This window comes from Solanum pennellii, chromosome 11 (genome assembly GCF_001406875.1).
Source record: "Solanum pennellii chromosome 11, SPENNV200".
NCBI classification, from domain to species: domain Eukaryota; kingdom Viridiplantae; phylum Streptophyta; class Magnoliopsida; order Solanales; family Solanaceae; genus Solanum; species Solanum pennellii.
The window spans coordinates 60,544,320-60,562,454 of record NC_028647.1 but is presented as its reverse complement, the minus strand read 5'-3'; the positions used below and the strand labels follow the sequence as shown (position 1 = coordinate 60,562,454).

Here is an 18,135-nt window from a genome sequence, read left to right as displayed (position 1 = left end):
CCCCCCCCCCCCTTTTTTTTTTTTTGCTTTGTATTATTTCGTTGTGTGTAAGTTGTGGGTCATTTTTTTAAATTGTGCAAGAGTGTGGGTTATATAATGTGTGTAAGGAGTAGTAGCGAAGATCATGTGAGGGACTGGCGAATTGGGATGTGCAGGTGAGGGAAATGGGTTTTTGGTTAGGTTAGTGTACTATGTCCTTTGTATATATGTGTGTGCTAACCATCTCAATGAGTTATCTCCTTTAGTGCAATATTCAAACTCTATTTCACTTCATTTTCTCGATAACGAAATGCTGAGTAAGACGATTGTCTTTCGAAAATATTTCTGTAAAGGCATCTCTTGGGAAATCATTTTTGAAAAAGTTAGTAACCCTGTTTCCTTGTGTATGGCAAATTCTTACTCTTTTATTCTCAAATTGTCATGTTCATTAAGCCGTGTACAAAATCTTGCATTTTCTCTGAGCAGGGAGTGAGATATCTTTCTTCAAAAATGGAGTTTGTCAAGGTGTTGCTTTCAAAGATCTTTATGGTGGTCGTTACTATCCTGCCGCTTCAATGTATACACTTCCTGACCAACCTAATTGCACTGTGAAGTTCAACTTCGGCCCGGACTTTGAATGCTTTCCTGAAGATTTTGCTGGGCGCTCTGTTCCAAAACCAATGGTTGAAGTTCCTTATCATGGTTTCGATGGAAGAGTTGAGAATGGTGTGTCCAATGAGCAAAAGAGTTAGCTATTTGTCTTTTACCATGTTGACCAATACACAGAATACCCAACGTTTGACCCAGATTTTCACTGTAATTTGCTGATTTACTGACTTAGGCTGTGATGTGACGGTCAAACCTTGTAAAGGATTCTTCCTAAAAATTGAAAAACATTGAATTTATTTATTCAATTGACAGCTTCAGTTATTATCATTGCGGCTGAATCCATCTCTTTTATTCTAAAGCAAGTTTATGTTTTTCCATAAAGAAAAAAAGTAGTTGATGTATTTTTTTGGTTCTGTTTTGCTTGCAAGTTTTGATCAAAGATGGTTTAGGAAGAGAAAAACAACTAACTTAACTAGCAGTTGCATCTTTCTAACTCCATCTTGTTTAACGGCTGGTTCTGATATGAGATGGATGGTTCTATGTCAGTAGATTGAATATGATGCAAGCTATCTTGGCAGATTGAACATGATTTAACTTTCTGATTACAGGTAATTCATGGCATTCAACTAGGATGTGCCCCATGCTCAAAGTGGTAAACGAACATGTAAATAAAATTGGAGAAGCTGCTGAAATGATTAGCTAAGCTTGAGCATTGCACTCAGGTTGGTTATGTTTCAGCTTTTTGAAATAGAATGTAAGAGTAGTACTTGGTGTGGTATCCTTGGTTGTTCCAACTTTTGTAAGTGGTAAACTACTGAGTGCTGGAGAATGGATGATCACAGTCATTTGGGTAGCCTGCTGTACAGTTTTGCTTTGTTGTTGACTTGTTGTAGTTGGTTGACCCTGATTCTAGTCTTTATTAGATGTTCTCTGCTAGAGAAATGTGCTCTCTGATGAAAAGTTTTCAGTTGATGAATTTAGTGGTTACTGCTGTGATCTGTTGCTTGACCCTCATGTCCTATCATATTAATTGTGCTCCTTTGGTTTTGAGCTAGGAAGCACTAGCATAGTTGGATATGGTTCATGTGGATTTATTTTGTTATTTTTGTAACCGTTGATGCACAAACATGTGGTTGCCACAGTTCTATAGTTGTCGTATTTAAGGGGGGGCACACCATATGGATAGTTTTGACTTTTGAGGCTACATAAAGAAATTTAAAAGAGAAGTGCGAATAAAGGTATGGTATATATACTTAGACTCTACTAGTTATGAAAAGAAGTTAGAAAGTATTACAGATCCAAGGGCTGTTTTCTAGAATATAATTTTGATGAACTCTAGATATGCCATTATGCGATAATTGGATGTAGTTTACATTCAAATTATATGCTACATTAATTCTTGCTGTAGTATTTATCGCCCTATCAGCGTAGGAAGGCCAATCGAGCGGAGCTCATTCCTTTTTTTTCTTCTTTGTTTGCACCTTGAAGTGAAATTGTATTGGGTTTTAGTAAGAGAGGTTGTTGAACTATTATGATCTATAGATTTCCCATCCAAGTAATGTTGAACTATTACTCCGTATCGATACTATAATTTTGAGCCTCTTGATTTCTCATCCGTAAAGACTGACTTGGACTCATTGAAGTTAACACTTGAGGTTAAGACCAATGAGTGATTGCTATAGTTACAGACCTTAACTTATCTTATTGAGACTCTCTTCTATGGTTCGTTTCTATCCTAAATTATTCAACAACTTGAATATTGTAGCTCTCTTTTTCTTGGCTACTAGACAAGGAGCTAGCCAAGGAAATAGATTTCTCCCCTTAGGCTGGTGGCTCTAAATAACACCAATCAGAAAAATACATGTAAGCCAAAAAGAAATGAAGAGGTGTGTAAAATAGAAGACAAGATATCTTACAAGGAAAAACAAAAAACAAATAGAGAGTAAAAAGAGGTGGTTGGAAGGAAGAGAGGGTGGTGGCCAAGCGATGGTCTAACTTGAGGAGGTAGTGATGGTGATGGTTGTTTAAGGAAGAAGAGGAGTGGTCACTATGAAGAATAAAGAGGAAGAAGGGGGAGGGAAGGTGGATAGATTTGCTGTGGTGACCGAATCTGTGAGAATAGAGTGAGTACCAACACTATCGTAAAAGGTGAGTCTAGATTCTTATATTCATCAGAAGTGATAGAGGTCGCGTGATTCCTATAGTTCCACTAAAAATTACACCTTTTTTCGATTGGATTCGAGAGGAGGGGACCCTAGCTTGTGAGGGTGGTCAGATTTTCTATGTATGTGTCATTTAGAACGTGAGGACATGAACTTGTTAGAAATGAACATAGCTTGATACCATTTTATTCATGAAATTTTGCCATTGTTTTTCTTTAGAAATACATAGTTATGAGAAGAGTAGTTTTGGATAACTCTTGAAAATTTATATATGTCTCAGGCACACTGTTACAAGATTTTTCCAACAATTATTGAATCTTTAATTCAATGCCTAACAATCTTATCTTGTTGACAATGCCAAATAATTTGTTTGGTTTGAGTACAGTCTCACTCTCTCACACTCTTTTATTCTCTGTAATTTGAACTTCGTCGTTCAATTTTATATCTTCATACCTCATACTTTTTCATCTCTAACGCAATCTTTAGATAATCTCAAATATCTTTTGGTGATACGAGAGACATAATTCTCTTTAAAATAGTTGTTGAGATAGCAACAATTTGTCGGGTACTTCTTGGTTTTCTTTTTATTTTGACTCTTGATTTGGGCTATGGTTGGAGTTTGATATCAAATTAACTTCATAATCTTATCACACGACTTCCCAAAGGTCAAGCAATTTTTCATTCTCACAATTTATAGCTTGTAATTTTCACTATTTATTTGTGAAAATTATTTTCGAAATTCATCTCTTCTCAAGAAAATGACTTTTATTGTTTTGTCAGGAGAACAAACAAGAGGAAATAATAAAAAATGGAAAAGATGAAAGGAGAAATATAGCAAGGGTAAATTCAAAATTAGGTGATAAATTATTTCTTGATTTTGCAAATTGGACTAAAAAATAGACATCTATTTTTATAGTGAACATTTAATTTAAGTAAAATGCAATTACCCATGAACTATGTATATTTTATGATGGATTAATCTACTTAAAAATATTTAGATAACCAATCTATTTAAAATGAATAGAGAATGAATAACCATAATTTAAACCATTTTGTCACCCCAAAAGTATCATCCTTCATGTTCACCTTATCTAACTGCACAAAAGGTAGAGATGAATGCAATTCTAGGTTTTCTTCTGTTATGATCCCTTGTTGACAACGTTACCTGGTACCTGTTGTTAGTGGGAGGTGATAGATATCTCGTGAAATTAGTTGAGGTGCATGAAAGTTGGCTTGGACACTAACCCTTGGTTGTTTTATCTTTGATAATGGGTATCTAAAAGAATCTATTTCTGATGCTAACATGTTTCCATCTATTATTTCTAGCTCGAACTACTTGTATCGTCAAAGTTGAAACATATATAAAAACTAGAATTCGCGGACTCTAAATTATGAATTCGCTAGTGTTGATAAGAGAGGATACTATTGCAATTTTTCAAATACTAAAATGATGGTATCAAAACACAAGTTCATTAGGTTAGTGAAAACTTGAGATTAAAAGATAGGGATAAAATTTGCGGATTTCATAAACGAATATTACTCAAGTTGTCTAGCTAATTATTTTGTAAATATATTTGTTTACACGGCAACACATAAAACTTATAACATCTTAAAAGTTCAATATCTAGCATTAAGGAACAAATAATTTCTAGTTTGAAAATAGTGCCAAATATACACTTTAATCCATAGATGAATCACCAGAAAATAATACATTGACCATTATGGTCTATCTTGAGAACATTTATATCGGGATATCCAAATCCGAGTTTACCCCTTACACTTCAGACAACTGTCTTGTAGATTTTCACCGATACCTCTACTGAACCCTAATGAAGTGGGGAATCAAGGTGTTGTTGAGAAGACAATGAGTGGATATGATGATATCTTTTTGATGGAAAAGGTGGTGTTATCCTAAAAGAAGGTCTTTTACTAAGATGTTGAAGAGTTGTTTGTGTGTATAATGTGTGTAAAATTGGTAAAGCTTTTTCTTTTAGCTTAAGAATAATGTAGAAAAGCAATCTATATGATATGAGAATTGCTATTACAACACCCAAATCACACCATTTGGAGTGTTTTATTGAAAATCCAAGAACTGAGCTGATGATTTCTTCACCTTTCATTTTCTTCTTCATTTGTTCACCTGGCATTACAGGGTCAAACTCTAGTCCTATTAAATCATTCTTGTATGCACCCTGTCATTTTTCAAAAAAAAAAAAAAGTGTAAAGCTGTCAAGGTAATATACTATCTTTATCATACATAAGCATGACCCTTAATTTGGCGTCAGTTGAAAACTATGACCTTTTTAACTTTGGGTTTGCACAAGTAAGCATTGTATAAAATTGAATGACATTCGTCGTCTTACATGACACCCTACATGACTATTTTGTGTCCTACATGGTGTCTTACGTTTATTATGTCATGTAGGCACTTAAACTTGTATAAAATTGAATGGACATATTCGTCGTCTTACATGGCATCTTACGTGAAAATTTTGTGTCCTACATGGCATCTTACATGTATTATGTCATGTAGGCACTAAAACTTGAGTAAAATTGAATAGACATAGTTGTAGTCTTACATGGCATCTTGCGTGACAATTTTGTGTCCTATATAACGTCTTACGTGTATTATGTCATGTAAGACATGCGTGTACTTAAAGAAGTTAATTGTATAATTTTTGGGACACAGAGATTTTACCTGTAAGCCCCATGCCATGTAATTGATATATGAAATAGGGTATCTCCAAAAGACTTTTGGAAGATCAGGCATTAGCCTGAAAAAACCAGCTGATGCCATCATAAGTCCCTGCATACACAAATTCGTTTTACTGACAAATCATTTCATTAAGGTTAAACATAAGATATTAAAGTTAATTGAATAAAAAAAATGTTGATTCTTTTTTAGAAAAATATCTGAAATATATTTAAATTTTGATCGAAAATATTGAAACAATACCGAACTTTGAAAATGACTTGTTACCCCTCCACTATGTAATATATATTTTAAAGATATATACGTGTTCACTTGGACATCATAAATATTGCTTCATTATAAATAGTAATGTGTCTATGTGGACACATATATACCTTTAAAATACACAGGGTAAAAGGTCCTCCATGACATTTAGTATCACAACAACAATTTCGGTCAAAATTAAAGTATTTCTCAGACCCTTTTCTCATTTTTTTAGACCGACTATAAAAAGAAAATATGATTAGACAAATTGAAACGGATGTAGTATTGTTTATATCCTATAAAGATAATCATACATAAATCTACATGAGTATCAAAGTAAGGATTGACACAAAGATTTCATTCAATTGAAATATGTTGTAGTTAGAATGTCTAAATGAAATTTACCGACGAGTCGGTGAAAATCAATATAGACTAATACATTATTCATGAAAGTAAGATGGGATAGTTGATACTTACAAGAATTCCAGCACCAACAACAAGCCCCATGGTGAAATTGGGAACAAAGCAAGCCACAACCATCATGCAACTTTCAACAACAGTTATTGAGCTTAAGAGAACAATGGCAGCATACAGAAAATGGAAGAAGCCAGGGTGAAACTTCACTAGGCTATATGTAATGGCTGCTGAGCTCATAGACATAAAAACTAGGAATGGGAATGATGAAATGAAATTTGAAAGAATGAATACACCAACACCATAGTGTCTACTCTTCCTTTCTTTCTCAAATATCTGCATATAGTGACAATTCACGTGAGATACATTCGAACTGACTTGTATTATACCATATAGAAAACATATATATTATCATGACATGTAAGAGATGTATATCTACTTGTTTAACTTTATACAAGTTCAAACGTCAACTTATGCCAGATGTGAAGTCAGAATTATATAACGTTTTGAATTTTATAACGACGATTTCAACTGTTAATAACTAGGGTTTAAATCATAACCTTAATATTTCTACACATATCTAATAAACATCCTTAATACATATACACTATTTGAGCCAAAGTTACTAGGTTCAACGGAACCCGTATCCAGACTTCGAGTTCTGCCCACATTCAAAATTAGAGGACACAAATGCCAGTTGAAGCCAAGTTAAAAATTACGTTTATATATTATGCCAAAATAAAATAAAATATATGATTTACCTTCATTTCTTCAATGAAAGATGGGAAACCTCCAATGGACATAAAAGTCATGAAGCCAGAAATGAATCCACCACAAGCACCCCTTGCAATTACAGCATTATGTCCAGTTCCAACATCATAGAAAACAGTACCAACACTAATAGATAATATAATATACACTATAATCCTCAACCAGTAATAACCAAAATCTCTACTCATATTCTTCAATGATCTCTTTATCAATGTACACAATTGCTTTAACCAACTTGCTTGGCTCCCTCCACTTTCTTTAAATACAATATCTTTCTGAAACAAAAAATTAATCACTAGTTAAGATTGTTATATTTGATCTTGCAACTTAAAAGACAATATTTTCTAAGTCAATATAGTTTCATAGCTAATAATTTTGATAGTACGACAAAGAATCAATACTATAAGATTTTTATACAAAACTATAATTTGGATAGATATAAGTATTTATGGTTTTTGACCTGTCAGCTAAAAATAATTACATGTGCTAATCAAAATATACAAAACATATACATTAATTATATACATAATAGGTATATTTCTTGTTAATATACAAAACATATTCATTTGTAGTATTTCAAATTTGGACACTGATATATATCGGGAAACTTTCGCGAATAGCCACTATAATAAATTTAATTATGTTTCATAACTATAGTTTGCATATTTGGACGGATGGCGACTTATGTGGTGGTTGCCCTTACGGGTTGTAGCTACCGTTTAAGATATCTCGTTCTTATAGTTTGTGGATTTGTATAATTCACAGGTTTGTATAATTCGCGGAGTATATTTGTATGATTCAGTTGTTTTTGTATAAACTCGAAACGACGAACTTATACAATTACAAACATCAAAAGTGTAAATAATTATACAAATTATATCATACAAATTCTGAATTATACAAACGTGCGAATCATTAAAAAAAATAAAAATTGAGCCGCGTAATTATAACTAAAGTAGATGGTGAATTGTAATTTAGGTAAACTATATCTATGTTAACTAATTAACTAGTATATATTTACTTGTATACGTAATTTTCCCAATTATCATTATTTATGAATTATAATATAAAGAAGGGGAAGAAAAACTTACAATATTTGCGAGTTGTCGAACTCTAGCTTTTGTCCTCAATTTATGGTTTGAATATTTGTAATTTTGAATAAGCTTTACTCTACACTCTGATGTTGGCAAATAAATTAGTGAACTTGATGACTCTTTCATATCCTGCATTTTTACAAATAACATAAATCAACAATATTATCTACTTCGTTTAGCTTTTTACTTGTCACGTGTTCCGTTTCTTGAGAATCAAACTATACAATGAAAATTGTAATTGAACGTGCAACTTATTATAGCATATACGTACATTTATATGGCAATAACTTCATGAAATTGACTTTTGAAAATCGTAACATAATAGATAAAAATAGACAGACGGAGTACCATACATACATTTATTCTCCTTGATCCTATTAAAGTGACAGTAACATTATCAAATTAACTTTCAAAAATCACAAGATGACAAATAAAAATGAACAGACGGAGTGCCATACATTTATTCTCCTTGATCCTATTAAAGTGACAGTAATATTATCAAATTAACTTTTGAAAATCGAAATATGATAGATAAAAATAGATAGACGGAGTACCATACATACATTTATTCTCCTTGATCCTATTAAAGTGGCAGTAACATCATCAAAGTCTGAATTAATGCAACGAAGAAAATGGTCAGCAGGATTTCTTCTAGTTGGACATGCAAATCCTGAATCACCAAAAAACTGCAAATACATAATCAAACAAATTAAATTTTATTTTATAACTAAATAATTAAGTGTTTAGTAAAACTCCAAAAAAAAAAAGCAATTAATGTATTTGAAAAAAAACTTATACATTATTCTTTTGTTAAAATGATTACGATATCCTTAATTTTGTTTATTTTATTTTTTTACCAAAAATATGAATTTAAAAGTATCTTTATAAAGAAAAAGAGGAACGTTGAATTTAAATTTCGAAAGGGTATTTGAGAATATTAAAAATTATTACTCCTTGTATCTCCATTTATGTGACACTTTTCATTTTTTCGAGAGTCAAACTGTTTAAGTTTGAACAATATTTCACACGAAATCTTCAATTTTTTTAAAAATGAAATTTATATATTTGTAAACTGTGTAAAAAGTACCATAAGTCACAATAATTTGATAATTCAAAATGCTGAAAAGATCTATCAGAAATTTACCATCAAAATTGACTTGTTTGAATCTCGAAATCCGAAAAGTGCCACGTAAAATAGAATAGAGAGAGTAATAAGAAAATAATCAAAAGACTTGATCAAATCAAAAGTGTTTATAAGCGAAAAAAGTCATAAGTTATGAATGATCAAATCAACTTCTGACTTATAAGCACTTTAGATATTTATGAAACACGCAAATAAGCTAAAATACGTATAAATCAGTCTGATCAACTTATAAACTTTGTCTTACCTCTATTGCCAATTTAGCTTCTCCAAAATATATAGTTTCACCAGAAGATAGCAAGAAAAGATCATCAAATAGTGCAAAAACTTCACTACTTGGTTGATGAATAGAGCATATTATAGTCCTTCCATTTTCACCACATGCAATATTCTTAAGTACTTGAACAACAAAATAGGCAGAAGCACTATCAAGTCCACTTGTAGGTTCATCAAGAAATAATAGTTGTGGTTGTGTTATTATTTCAAGTGCAATACTTAATCTCTTTTTTTCACCACCACTTATTCCTCTTAAATGCCAATTACCAATCAAATTTTGTGCACAATCTTCTAATCCCATTTCTATAATAACATTGTTTACAATCTCATTTACTTCATCTTTACTCATGTTGCTTGGAAGCCTTAATTGAGCTGAGTATTGAATAGTTTCTCTTACTGTTAGAGTTCCCATTAGTATATCTTCTTGTGTCACATAAGCCTGGTATAATAACATGTAATCGCAAATATTTATTAGTGATAGTATCAACTTATATATACATATCGTGTAAAAAATATACATATAATATACACATTGAAAAGTATCATTATAACTACTCCATTAATAACGCAATTACTTTATTTGTCTCAAATTATTTGTCATATTTATCTTTTACACACGTATGTGGAAGAAGATATTAAAAGGAGGGAATTTTGACTATATTATTATTTTATGTTTTAAGATACAATTTTTCTTCAATGAATATACATGTTTGTAGTATTCAAGAACAATTAGGACCGAGGATGATAAATAGTGGAGAAACTAATTAATTTTGTCTTAAGCTTTTAAAATGACCAATAATTTGAGTCACCTATTTTTAATATAAGGAAAAATAATTTGAGAAGGAGATAATACATAGTTATTTACGATATTAGTGTAGTATTACTATAATTAATCATAACTTCATTTCATAATTGAGGTAAATAATAATAATAACACTATTAAGGGTAATTAATTTTTTTTTAAAAAAAGTTGTCATTCAAAATGACATTTATAATTTTTTATTAAAAAAATTAAAAGAAAATCAAGATAATTGTTCCTAAATATAATATGAAGCTAATTTGGAGTATAGAACTTACAACACCACCATGGTCAAGCCTTCTCTTTTTTCCATTGAGAAGAATATTTCCAGTCATGACAAGATTGGCTGAGAGTCTGCCTGTTAAGTCAAACAAATTACAATTATCATTTAATTCATTTTCATATTTTTATTGATCACTAAATCACATCGAAAGATTTATAAGGGGGGCCGAATCAAGGGTGACGATTGAAGAGAGGTTTATACCTTAGTTTCAGTATTATTTATAAAGACATGACACTTGAGCCTAACTCAACCTCAAAGACTAGCTCATGAGGGAGGTCTGTTCAAGTTCATATAAGGAGACCAATGTTTCATCTTTCTATTAATGTGTGACTTCTTAACACTCCCCGCATGCCCAGATCTCAACATGTGCGTGAAACACTTATAAATCGGTGAACAACAATTGTGATAAACATGACTCTGATATAATGCAAAAATATGACACTTGGATCTAACTCAATCTCAAAAGCTAGTTCTTGAGAGAAGGTTTATCTAAGTCCATATAAGGAGATCAATTTATCATCCCTTTATCGATTTGAGACTTTTTAATATTATCATCTATACTATGTTGCTCAATTTATTTTTTTTTGAAAACATTGTTGTTAGATTCTTTAAAAGTTGTATAATTTTTTTCGGAGAATTCAATATTAGTACGATAACATATTTGGAATTTTTGATCTTATATAGATCATAGAATTAAGGATATTAAATATCTCAATAATTAAGGATCAAAGAGTAAGTTTCAAAATTAAATTGTTACTCCCTATGCTTTTATAGAGTATCGACCACTTGGTGTTTGTTGACCTGTTACATCCTCAACTTTTTTTTAAAAAATAAAAATTATTTTATTAAACTAATCTTGTTAATGATTGCTATTTACTTTATGTAGCTATTTTAAAGGTAAAAAGGAAAAAGAATGATAAAGTTCTCTTAATTTCATAAATTGAAATAATTATTTTTATATGGAGGTTAAGTAATATGAAATGAAAATAATAATAAATCTAAAAATGTTATTTTTTAAGATCGACTAACAAGAAAAAGAATATGTTATAAATTGAGAATAATATAAATATTTCATATGAACCTCAATTTTTTATTAAAAAATGTGACTTAAATACGTATAGGATAGTAGGCAAATGGAAATAAATACAATAGTACAATATAGTACTCCATCCCAATCTCAATTTATTCATTTTAATTCGATACAAAATTTTAAAGAAGATTTTTAAATTTTGATAATATTAAATAAAAATTACGTTAAATATATTAAAATATTATTTAATTTTATCATCATAAATGTAGAGTGAAAATAAAAAGAATTATTAATTTTTTTTTTAAAATAAAATAAATAAATTGAAACGAGCGGAGTATTAATTAGGTGTGCAACTGCATCAATAATGCCTTATTAATCATTTTCTATCTACCTCCATACTACCAGTCAGAGATAACAATAAATCTCACATATTAATGTAGTACCAGCTAGTCACTTTATTAATATCCCATTTTGAAGTTTCCAAGTGTATAATGAACAGAATAAATGATCTATATTATAGTATATAAAACATTTGTGATGATTCAATTCATTAATTTCCAATGACAGGAGGACCCAATGCCATGCTATCTTGTGTCCTTGCAATGGTTAGTAATTTACTAGGGTTGTGTATCGATCGATTTGATTTTTTAATTTTTAAATAAGTTATGTTAGTAGTATTTGGATGATTTTAGGCGCGGTATATTCCTTTTGGCTATATAATCATGTTTAAATTAATAAGATATTCTTTATTGTATTAGTTTTGGATTTATCGGTTTTAGTTTTTAATTAAAAAAATTTGATTTACCAATAAAACAATATTTATAGAATAAATATATGATTTTCTCAATAATTTGATGTGATCAAACAATAATGTAACTTTACAAAATGCTTATGATATAGAAACAATAGTTAGATTTTTACTTTAAATTTTGACGTTTTGTATAATGTAATATCGTGAACTCAAAGTGACTGTGTGATGTGTGGGAGTGTGAATTGAAGACTTTTTAGCAAATACAGTAACATGTATGGTACTGAGATGAATATTTGATATTTATGGAGGGGTAAAATAGTAAATTGGTATGATCTTATTGGTTACCTAAAATTAAAAATCAAAACAGAACCGATAACTAGTCATTTTTTTTTAAATAAAACCCATTAAAAATTCACTAAACTTAATGACCCAATATCAATAAATTAATGATATTTTTTCGATTCGATTTATCGATCGATTTGAACCCCTACTATAAACAATATATATCGACAATATTTGTTTTGTTCCAAAAAATAATTGTCACTTTTCATTCATCGAAAATTAATTTGATGACTAATATTTAAAGCTAAATTGACTTAGACTAATTCAATATTATTTTTTAAAAAAAATTATACTAATATAGTGTAAGTTACTTTTTTTTTTCACATCCATATGATAAGTATATATATTTGAAAATATTGATCAAGTTAATGTAAATTTAACTTTTTAAAAACACAACGAAATATGACAATTATTTTGAAATAATTAGAATATTATAAAATTTTTACTCGGTCAGAGTAACTAAGTTGACCAAAAAAAATTAAAAAAAATACAACTAGCTCGTAGAAACAAGCTATATATGATAATCTGGAAATTAAAATAATAACATGCAATATCTAATTAAAAAATACATTATTATCAACATATATAATTGTATATATATTAATATTTATCACTTGAAATCCAACAATATATAAATCCCATATGCCATTTTACTTATATATAATTTCTTACACCCATTCAATATTTATAGTGAATGAATTTTAAAAAGAAGTCTTCTTTAAATGTTGCACAACAACCAAAAAAAAAAAGTTGATATAAAGAATGAATCTGCTTTAGTACTATTATGAATTATCAAATCATATACTCCATCTATTTTAATTTATTTAGTTATTTTTATTTTTAATTCATCTAAAAAATAATTTTTTTATTGATAATTTTTATTTTCAATTTTTCATATAACATATGAGTAAACAAACTAAGTCAATGAAATGTAGTCGACAATATATATGACTATGAAAATAATCAAATATGCCCATACTTACACATTTATTATGATTTATGGATAAGCATCCATCCACGATCCCTATGTTGTGTTCGAAGAAGGATAGCTATATTAATTTTTTATACCAAATACTGTCTTTTTTTTAATGTAAAGAGATAGCTTTGAATCACAAATGGTTGATAAAATCGAGTTAATATGTGAAATTCTTTTAATTTCGAAAAAAAATTAATTAATCTATCGGACTTTAAAGTTTGGCGGTTTTTAGCAAATGTTTGGATAGTAAAGGAGACGCATAATTGAGAGCTGAAAAAATGATTATATTGCACCTATGTTTCTCCGTAGATTTTCTAAAAATATTGTTATATCTATTAATTATTTAAATATATACTTTATTTTTATTGTGGCAAAGCTAGAAATTTTACTTAGAAAATTTTAAATCTGAAAAAGTAAATGCATGAACTAATCAAAAAAGGGTTCGACATCTACTATATATACATAAAAACTAATTTAAACAATATTTTAATAGTATAATTCTTCATTAAAGGAGGTTCAAAATGAACCCCTAACCACAAAGTGGCCTCGTTCCTGATTTTTAGAGAATTCGACACGCACATGCAAAGACAAATCTAGGGAGTTGCAAGGGTTTCACTCAAACCCCTTCGGCAAAATATTATCATGTATGTGTAAGATAAAAAATAATAATTTTCCACATATATATATATATATATATATATATATATATTAAATTCTTTGAATACAAGCCTAGAGGGTGACTAACTGATTTAGGAGTTTCAAAAATTTACTAGATTGGTTTCAAGTTCAAACTCTACGTGTTATATTTTTATTTTTCAAACCCCACCTAGTAAAAGTTCTACATTCACCACTATACTACACATATATCAATATTTTTGAAAAATCGGAACGAGAAATATGAAATGTAGAGATAGAGAAAGAGAGAAACCTGCTAAAGTATCAAGAAGTGTAGATTTTCCAGAGCCAGAAGGACCCATAATAGCCATAATTCTACCTGGTTCAGCATAACCACTTAATCCATTAAGTAATCTTTTAGTTGGTCCTTTTCCTCCTCCAAATTTTGGTAACACAACTGTTACATCTTCCCAAATCAAATAGGCTCCACTACTCTCTATTCCCTTTTCAATATCACCACCTATTCTTGCTACCTCTAACTCCATACACGACGACACGGTAAACGTAACGTGACTCGAGCTCCTCTTCTTACAGTCAAGTGACAATAGTTTGCTCTTCAAGAATAGTTAGAAACCAAGAACATGTTTAACTATTTTTTTTTGTATATATAGAAGAGGAAAAAGTTGATACAAGGACTTAAAAAAGCTATCTTAATTTATGAGTTCAAGTCTTAAAGTTAGCCAAATATATATACAACAAACTCCATGTGCTAATTTGATATGTCAGTGTTGCACTGGCCATAGAATTTAAAAATAATATAATTTTGGTAAAAAAAAATAAAAAAATAAGAAACCAACTTTTAGTTTTTCTCGATTTTGGTGCTAAGAAAACGATATGGGACTTGGGAGGTTGGTTTATTAAAAAAAAGTTCAAAAAAAGTTTCCAACTTATATTTGGGAGGGTTATTCATGGTTTGGTTAAAAGTCGATTCAAACTAAATCAATTACATATGTATATCTTATATAATTTTTATAGTACTAAGAGTTAATTATATTATATTTTTACTTTTTTTTAAAAAATTATAATTTTTTTTTAAAATTTAAGGATTTTGAATACATCACTCAACATATTGATATATCGCGTTCCAATACATCACTCAACTATTTGATACATCACAATCCTGTTTCAGATACACCACTCAGCGTTTGTTACATCGCGTCTCGATATATTACCTTTGTTGATACAAGACACACGTGTCCCAATACATCATTCAATGTTCTAATACAGATACATCGCATTCAGAGGCGAATCCAAAATTTAAAGTTTTTGAGTGTCAAATAGACATTCTCACTAGAAAACTATAATTTACTTGTAAACATAACTTGGGAATTGTTTCTGCAGAAATTTCCTACGAATTTTCATGTGGAAATATGAAATTCCTAAATTATAGACTTTTTTACCTGCGAAAAATAGTTTCCCAGAAAAATTGGTGGATAAATTTGGAGTCATTTTCGCAAAATTTTTACTTGGAAAATTATTTGCGGCAAATAATTTGTAAGTATAATTTTAGTAAGTAAATTCATATTAATAAAAAAAAGTTTCTATCTTCTAGCAAGAAAATTCCTTAATAAAGCAAATAATTTGTAAGTATAATTTTAGTAAGTAAATTCATAAGTAATGATAAGAAGTTTCTATCTTCTAGCAAGAAAATTCCTTAATAAATTTATTTGCAAATAATTACTTGTGAACTTATCCAAAAATATTTTTTATGTGGTCTTACCTGGGGATTCATGTTCTATGAATTTTGTTGGGATTTACTTAGGAATTCTCTTACTTGAAAATTACTTGGGGATTTTATTGCTGTGAATTTGATTTGAGATTTTTTTGAGGGATTTACTTGGAAATATGCAAACTTGAATATTTTTTTAATATATAATTTAATAGATTTTTCTTTATTAAAATCTAAGAATTTTCTAAATTAGGAGTTCTCGGGGAATATTTTCTTAAAAATATATTTACCAAAATAATAAAATATAATAATATAAAAAGGATAAATGATCACTAGAATGAAATTTATTGTTAATTAATTACTCTATTTTTAGGTTTAATAAATTATTATGCAATAATATCAATTTAATAATGTGTTAGTGTTATAAAACTATAGAATAAGAATAAGAAACTAGAGAGAAAAGAAGAGAAGACTTGTTATTTCTCTTGATGAATGAATTTACAATGAAGAGGAGCACTCTATTTATAGGAGAAATCTAACTTGGTCCCCAAGTAGGAGGACTCTTTAATCATATCTTAAAAAGGACTCCACATGATAGACATTCACTATAACACAAATACTTTATAACACTCCCCCTGAATGTCTAATTCATAGATGATGTGCCTCGTCAAAAACCTTACTAAAAAAAACCTTAAGAAAAGAAAAACTCTAGTAAAGGAAAAGAGTACACATATCTATTAATACGCATCTAGGCTGCCTCATTAAAAACCTTACAAGGAAAACCCAGTGGGACAAAACCTCGTAAGGGAAAAAGAGTACAGCGCGTATTCACTCCCCCTAATGAGAACATTAATCCAGAGACTTGAATCTTCGCATTCCAAGCTTGTGCACCATCTTCTTGAAAGTTGCAGTTGGTAGAGACTTGGTAAATAGATCAGCCACATTGTCACTTGAACGAATCTGTTGCACATTTATATCACCATTCTTTTGAAGTTCATGTGTATAGAAAAGCTTCGGTGAAATGTGCTTTGTTCTATCTCCTTTTATGAATCCTCCCTTAAGTTGTGCTATGCATGCTGCATTATCTTCATATAAAGTGGTGGGTACTTTATCACATTTCAAACCACATTTCTCTCGAATGAGATGTATCATAGACCTTAACCACACACATTCTCTACTTGCTTCATGAATAGCTATTATTTCAGCATGATTAGATGAAGTGGCTACGATGGACTGCTTTGTAGATCTCCAAGATATAGCAGTCCCCCCACATATAAACACATAGCCTGTTTGGGATCGAGCTTTGTGTGGATCAGATAAATATCCTGCATCAGCATAACCAACAAGATTTGGGCTACAATTAACAGAATAAAATAAGCCCATATCAGTTGTCCCTTTAAGATATCGCAAAATGTGTTTGATCCCATTCCAATGTCTCCTAGTAGGAGCAGAACTATACCTTGCTAACAAGTTAACAGCAAAAGCTATATCAGGCCTTGTAGTATTAGCAAGATACATTAGTGCACCAATTGCACTAAGATATGGTACTTCAGAACCAAGAATTTCTTCATCCTTTTCTTGAGGTCGGAATGGATCCTTATTCACATCAAGTGAACGAACAACCATCGGAGTACTTAATGGATGCGCTTCATCCATACAGAATCTTTTCAACACTTTTTCTGTGTAGGCAGATTGATGAACAAAAATACCATTTGTCAAATGCTCAATTTGCAAACCAAGACATAATTTTGTCCTTCCCAGATCTTTCATCTCAAATTCATTCTTTAAATAATCAATTGCCTTTTGAAGCTCTATTGGAGTTCCAATAAGATTTATGTCATCAACATAAATAGCAAGTACAACAAATTCCGATATTGTTTTCTTTATAAAGACACATGGACAAATTGCATCATTTGTATAACCTTCCTTAATTAAATACTCACTAAGACGGTTATACCACATGCGCCCAGATTGCTTCAAACCATATAATGATCTTTGCAATTTAATTGAATACATTTCTCGAGATTTTAAATTACACGATTTAGGCATCGCAAATCCTTCAGGAATTTTCATGTATATCTCATTATCAAGTGATCCATAAAGGTAGGCTGTAACCACATCCATCAAATGCATTCCAAGTTGCTCATGGACTGTGAAACTAATGAGATAACGCAATGTTATTGCATCCATAACGGGTGAGTATGTCTC

General features: G+C 30.1%; 2 protein-coding genes across 3 annotated transcripts in view; one reads left to right on the top strand and one right to left on the bottom strand.

Moving 5' to 3' along the window:
* Positions 1 to 1,596, top strand: part of LOC107002862 (protein TRAUCO) — a 4,741-nt gene extending 3,145 nt beyond the window's left edge. Inside the window, exons 2-3 of one of the 2 annotated variants that reach the window (XM_015201051.2) lie at positions 466 to 705; positions 1,197 to 1,596. In XM_015201051.2, the coding sequence (XP_015056537.1) occupies positions 466 to 705; positions 1,197 to 1,291 (335 nt within the window). In that variant the 3' untranslated portion in view covers positions 1,292 to 1,596. The remainder of the gene's footprint in view (positions 1 to 465; positions 706 to 1,196) is intronic. The other variant, XM_027913114.1, reaches the window with a different exon arrangement.
* Positions 1,597 to 4,307: 2,711 nt separating this feature from the next.
* LOC107003474 (ABC transporter G family member 15-like) lies at positions 4,308 to 14,743 on the bottom strand. The gene is made up of 9 exons (XM_015201812.2): positions 14,512 to 14,743; positions 10,480 to 10,559; positions 9,374 to 9,841; positions 8,549 to 8,671; positions 7,983 to 8,114; positions 6,882 to 7,166; positions 6,184 to 6,456; positions 5,449 to 5,556; positions 4,308 to 4,942 (listed from the first exon to the last, which is right to left on the bottom strand). Exons 1-9 carry the CDS (start codon positions 14,741 to 14,743, stop codon positions 4,577 to 4,579), a joined length of 2,067 nt encoding a protein of 688 aa, XP_015057298.1. The 3' UTR covers positions 4,308 to 4,576.
* Positions 14,744 to 18,135: the final 3,392 nt, after the last annotated feature.

Excerpts from the sequence above, each read along its gene's own strand:
- LOC107003474 (XM_015201812.2), bottom strand. The coding sequence starts at position 14,743 with ATGGAGTTAGAGGTAGCAAGAATAGGTGGTGATATTGAAAAGGGAATA. Across the intron at positions 9,842-10,479 it reads GGCTTGACCATGGTGGTGTT|GCTTATGTGACACAAGAAGA; the intron begins GTAAGTTCTATA and ends TTATTATACCAG. Across the intron at positions 8,672-9,373 it reads AAGCTAAATTGGCAATAGAG|TTTTTTGGTGATTCAGGATT; the intron begins GTAAGACAAAGT and ends ATGTATTTGCAG.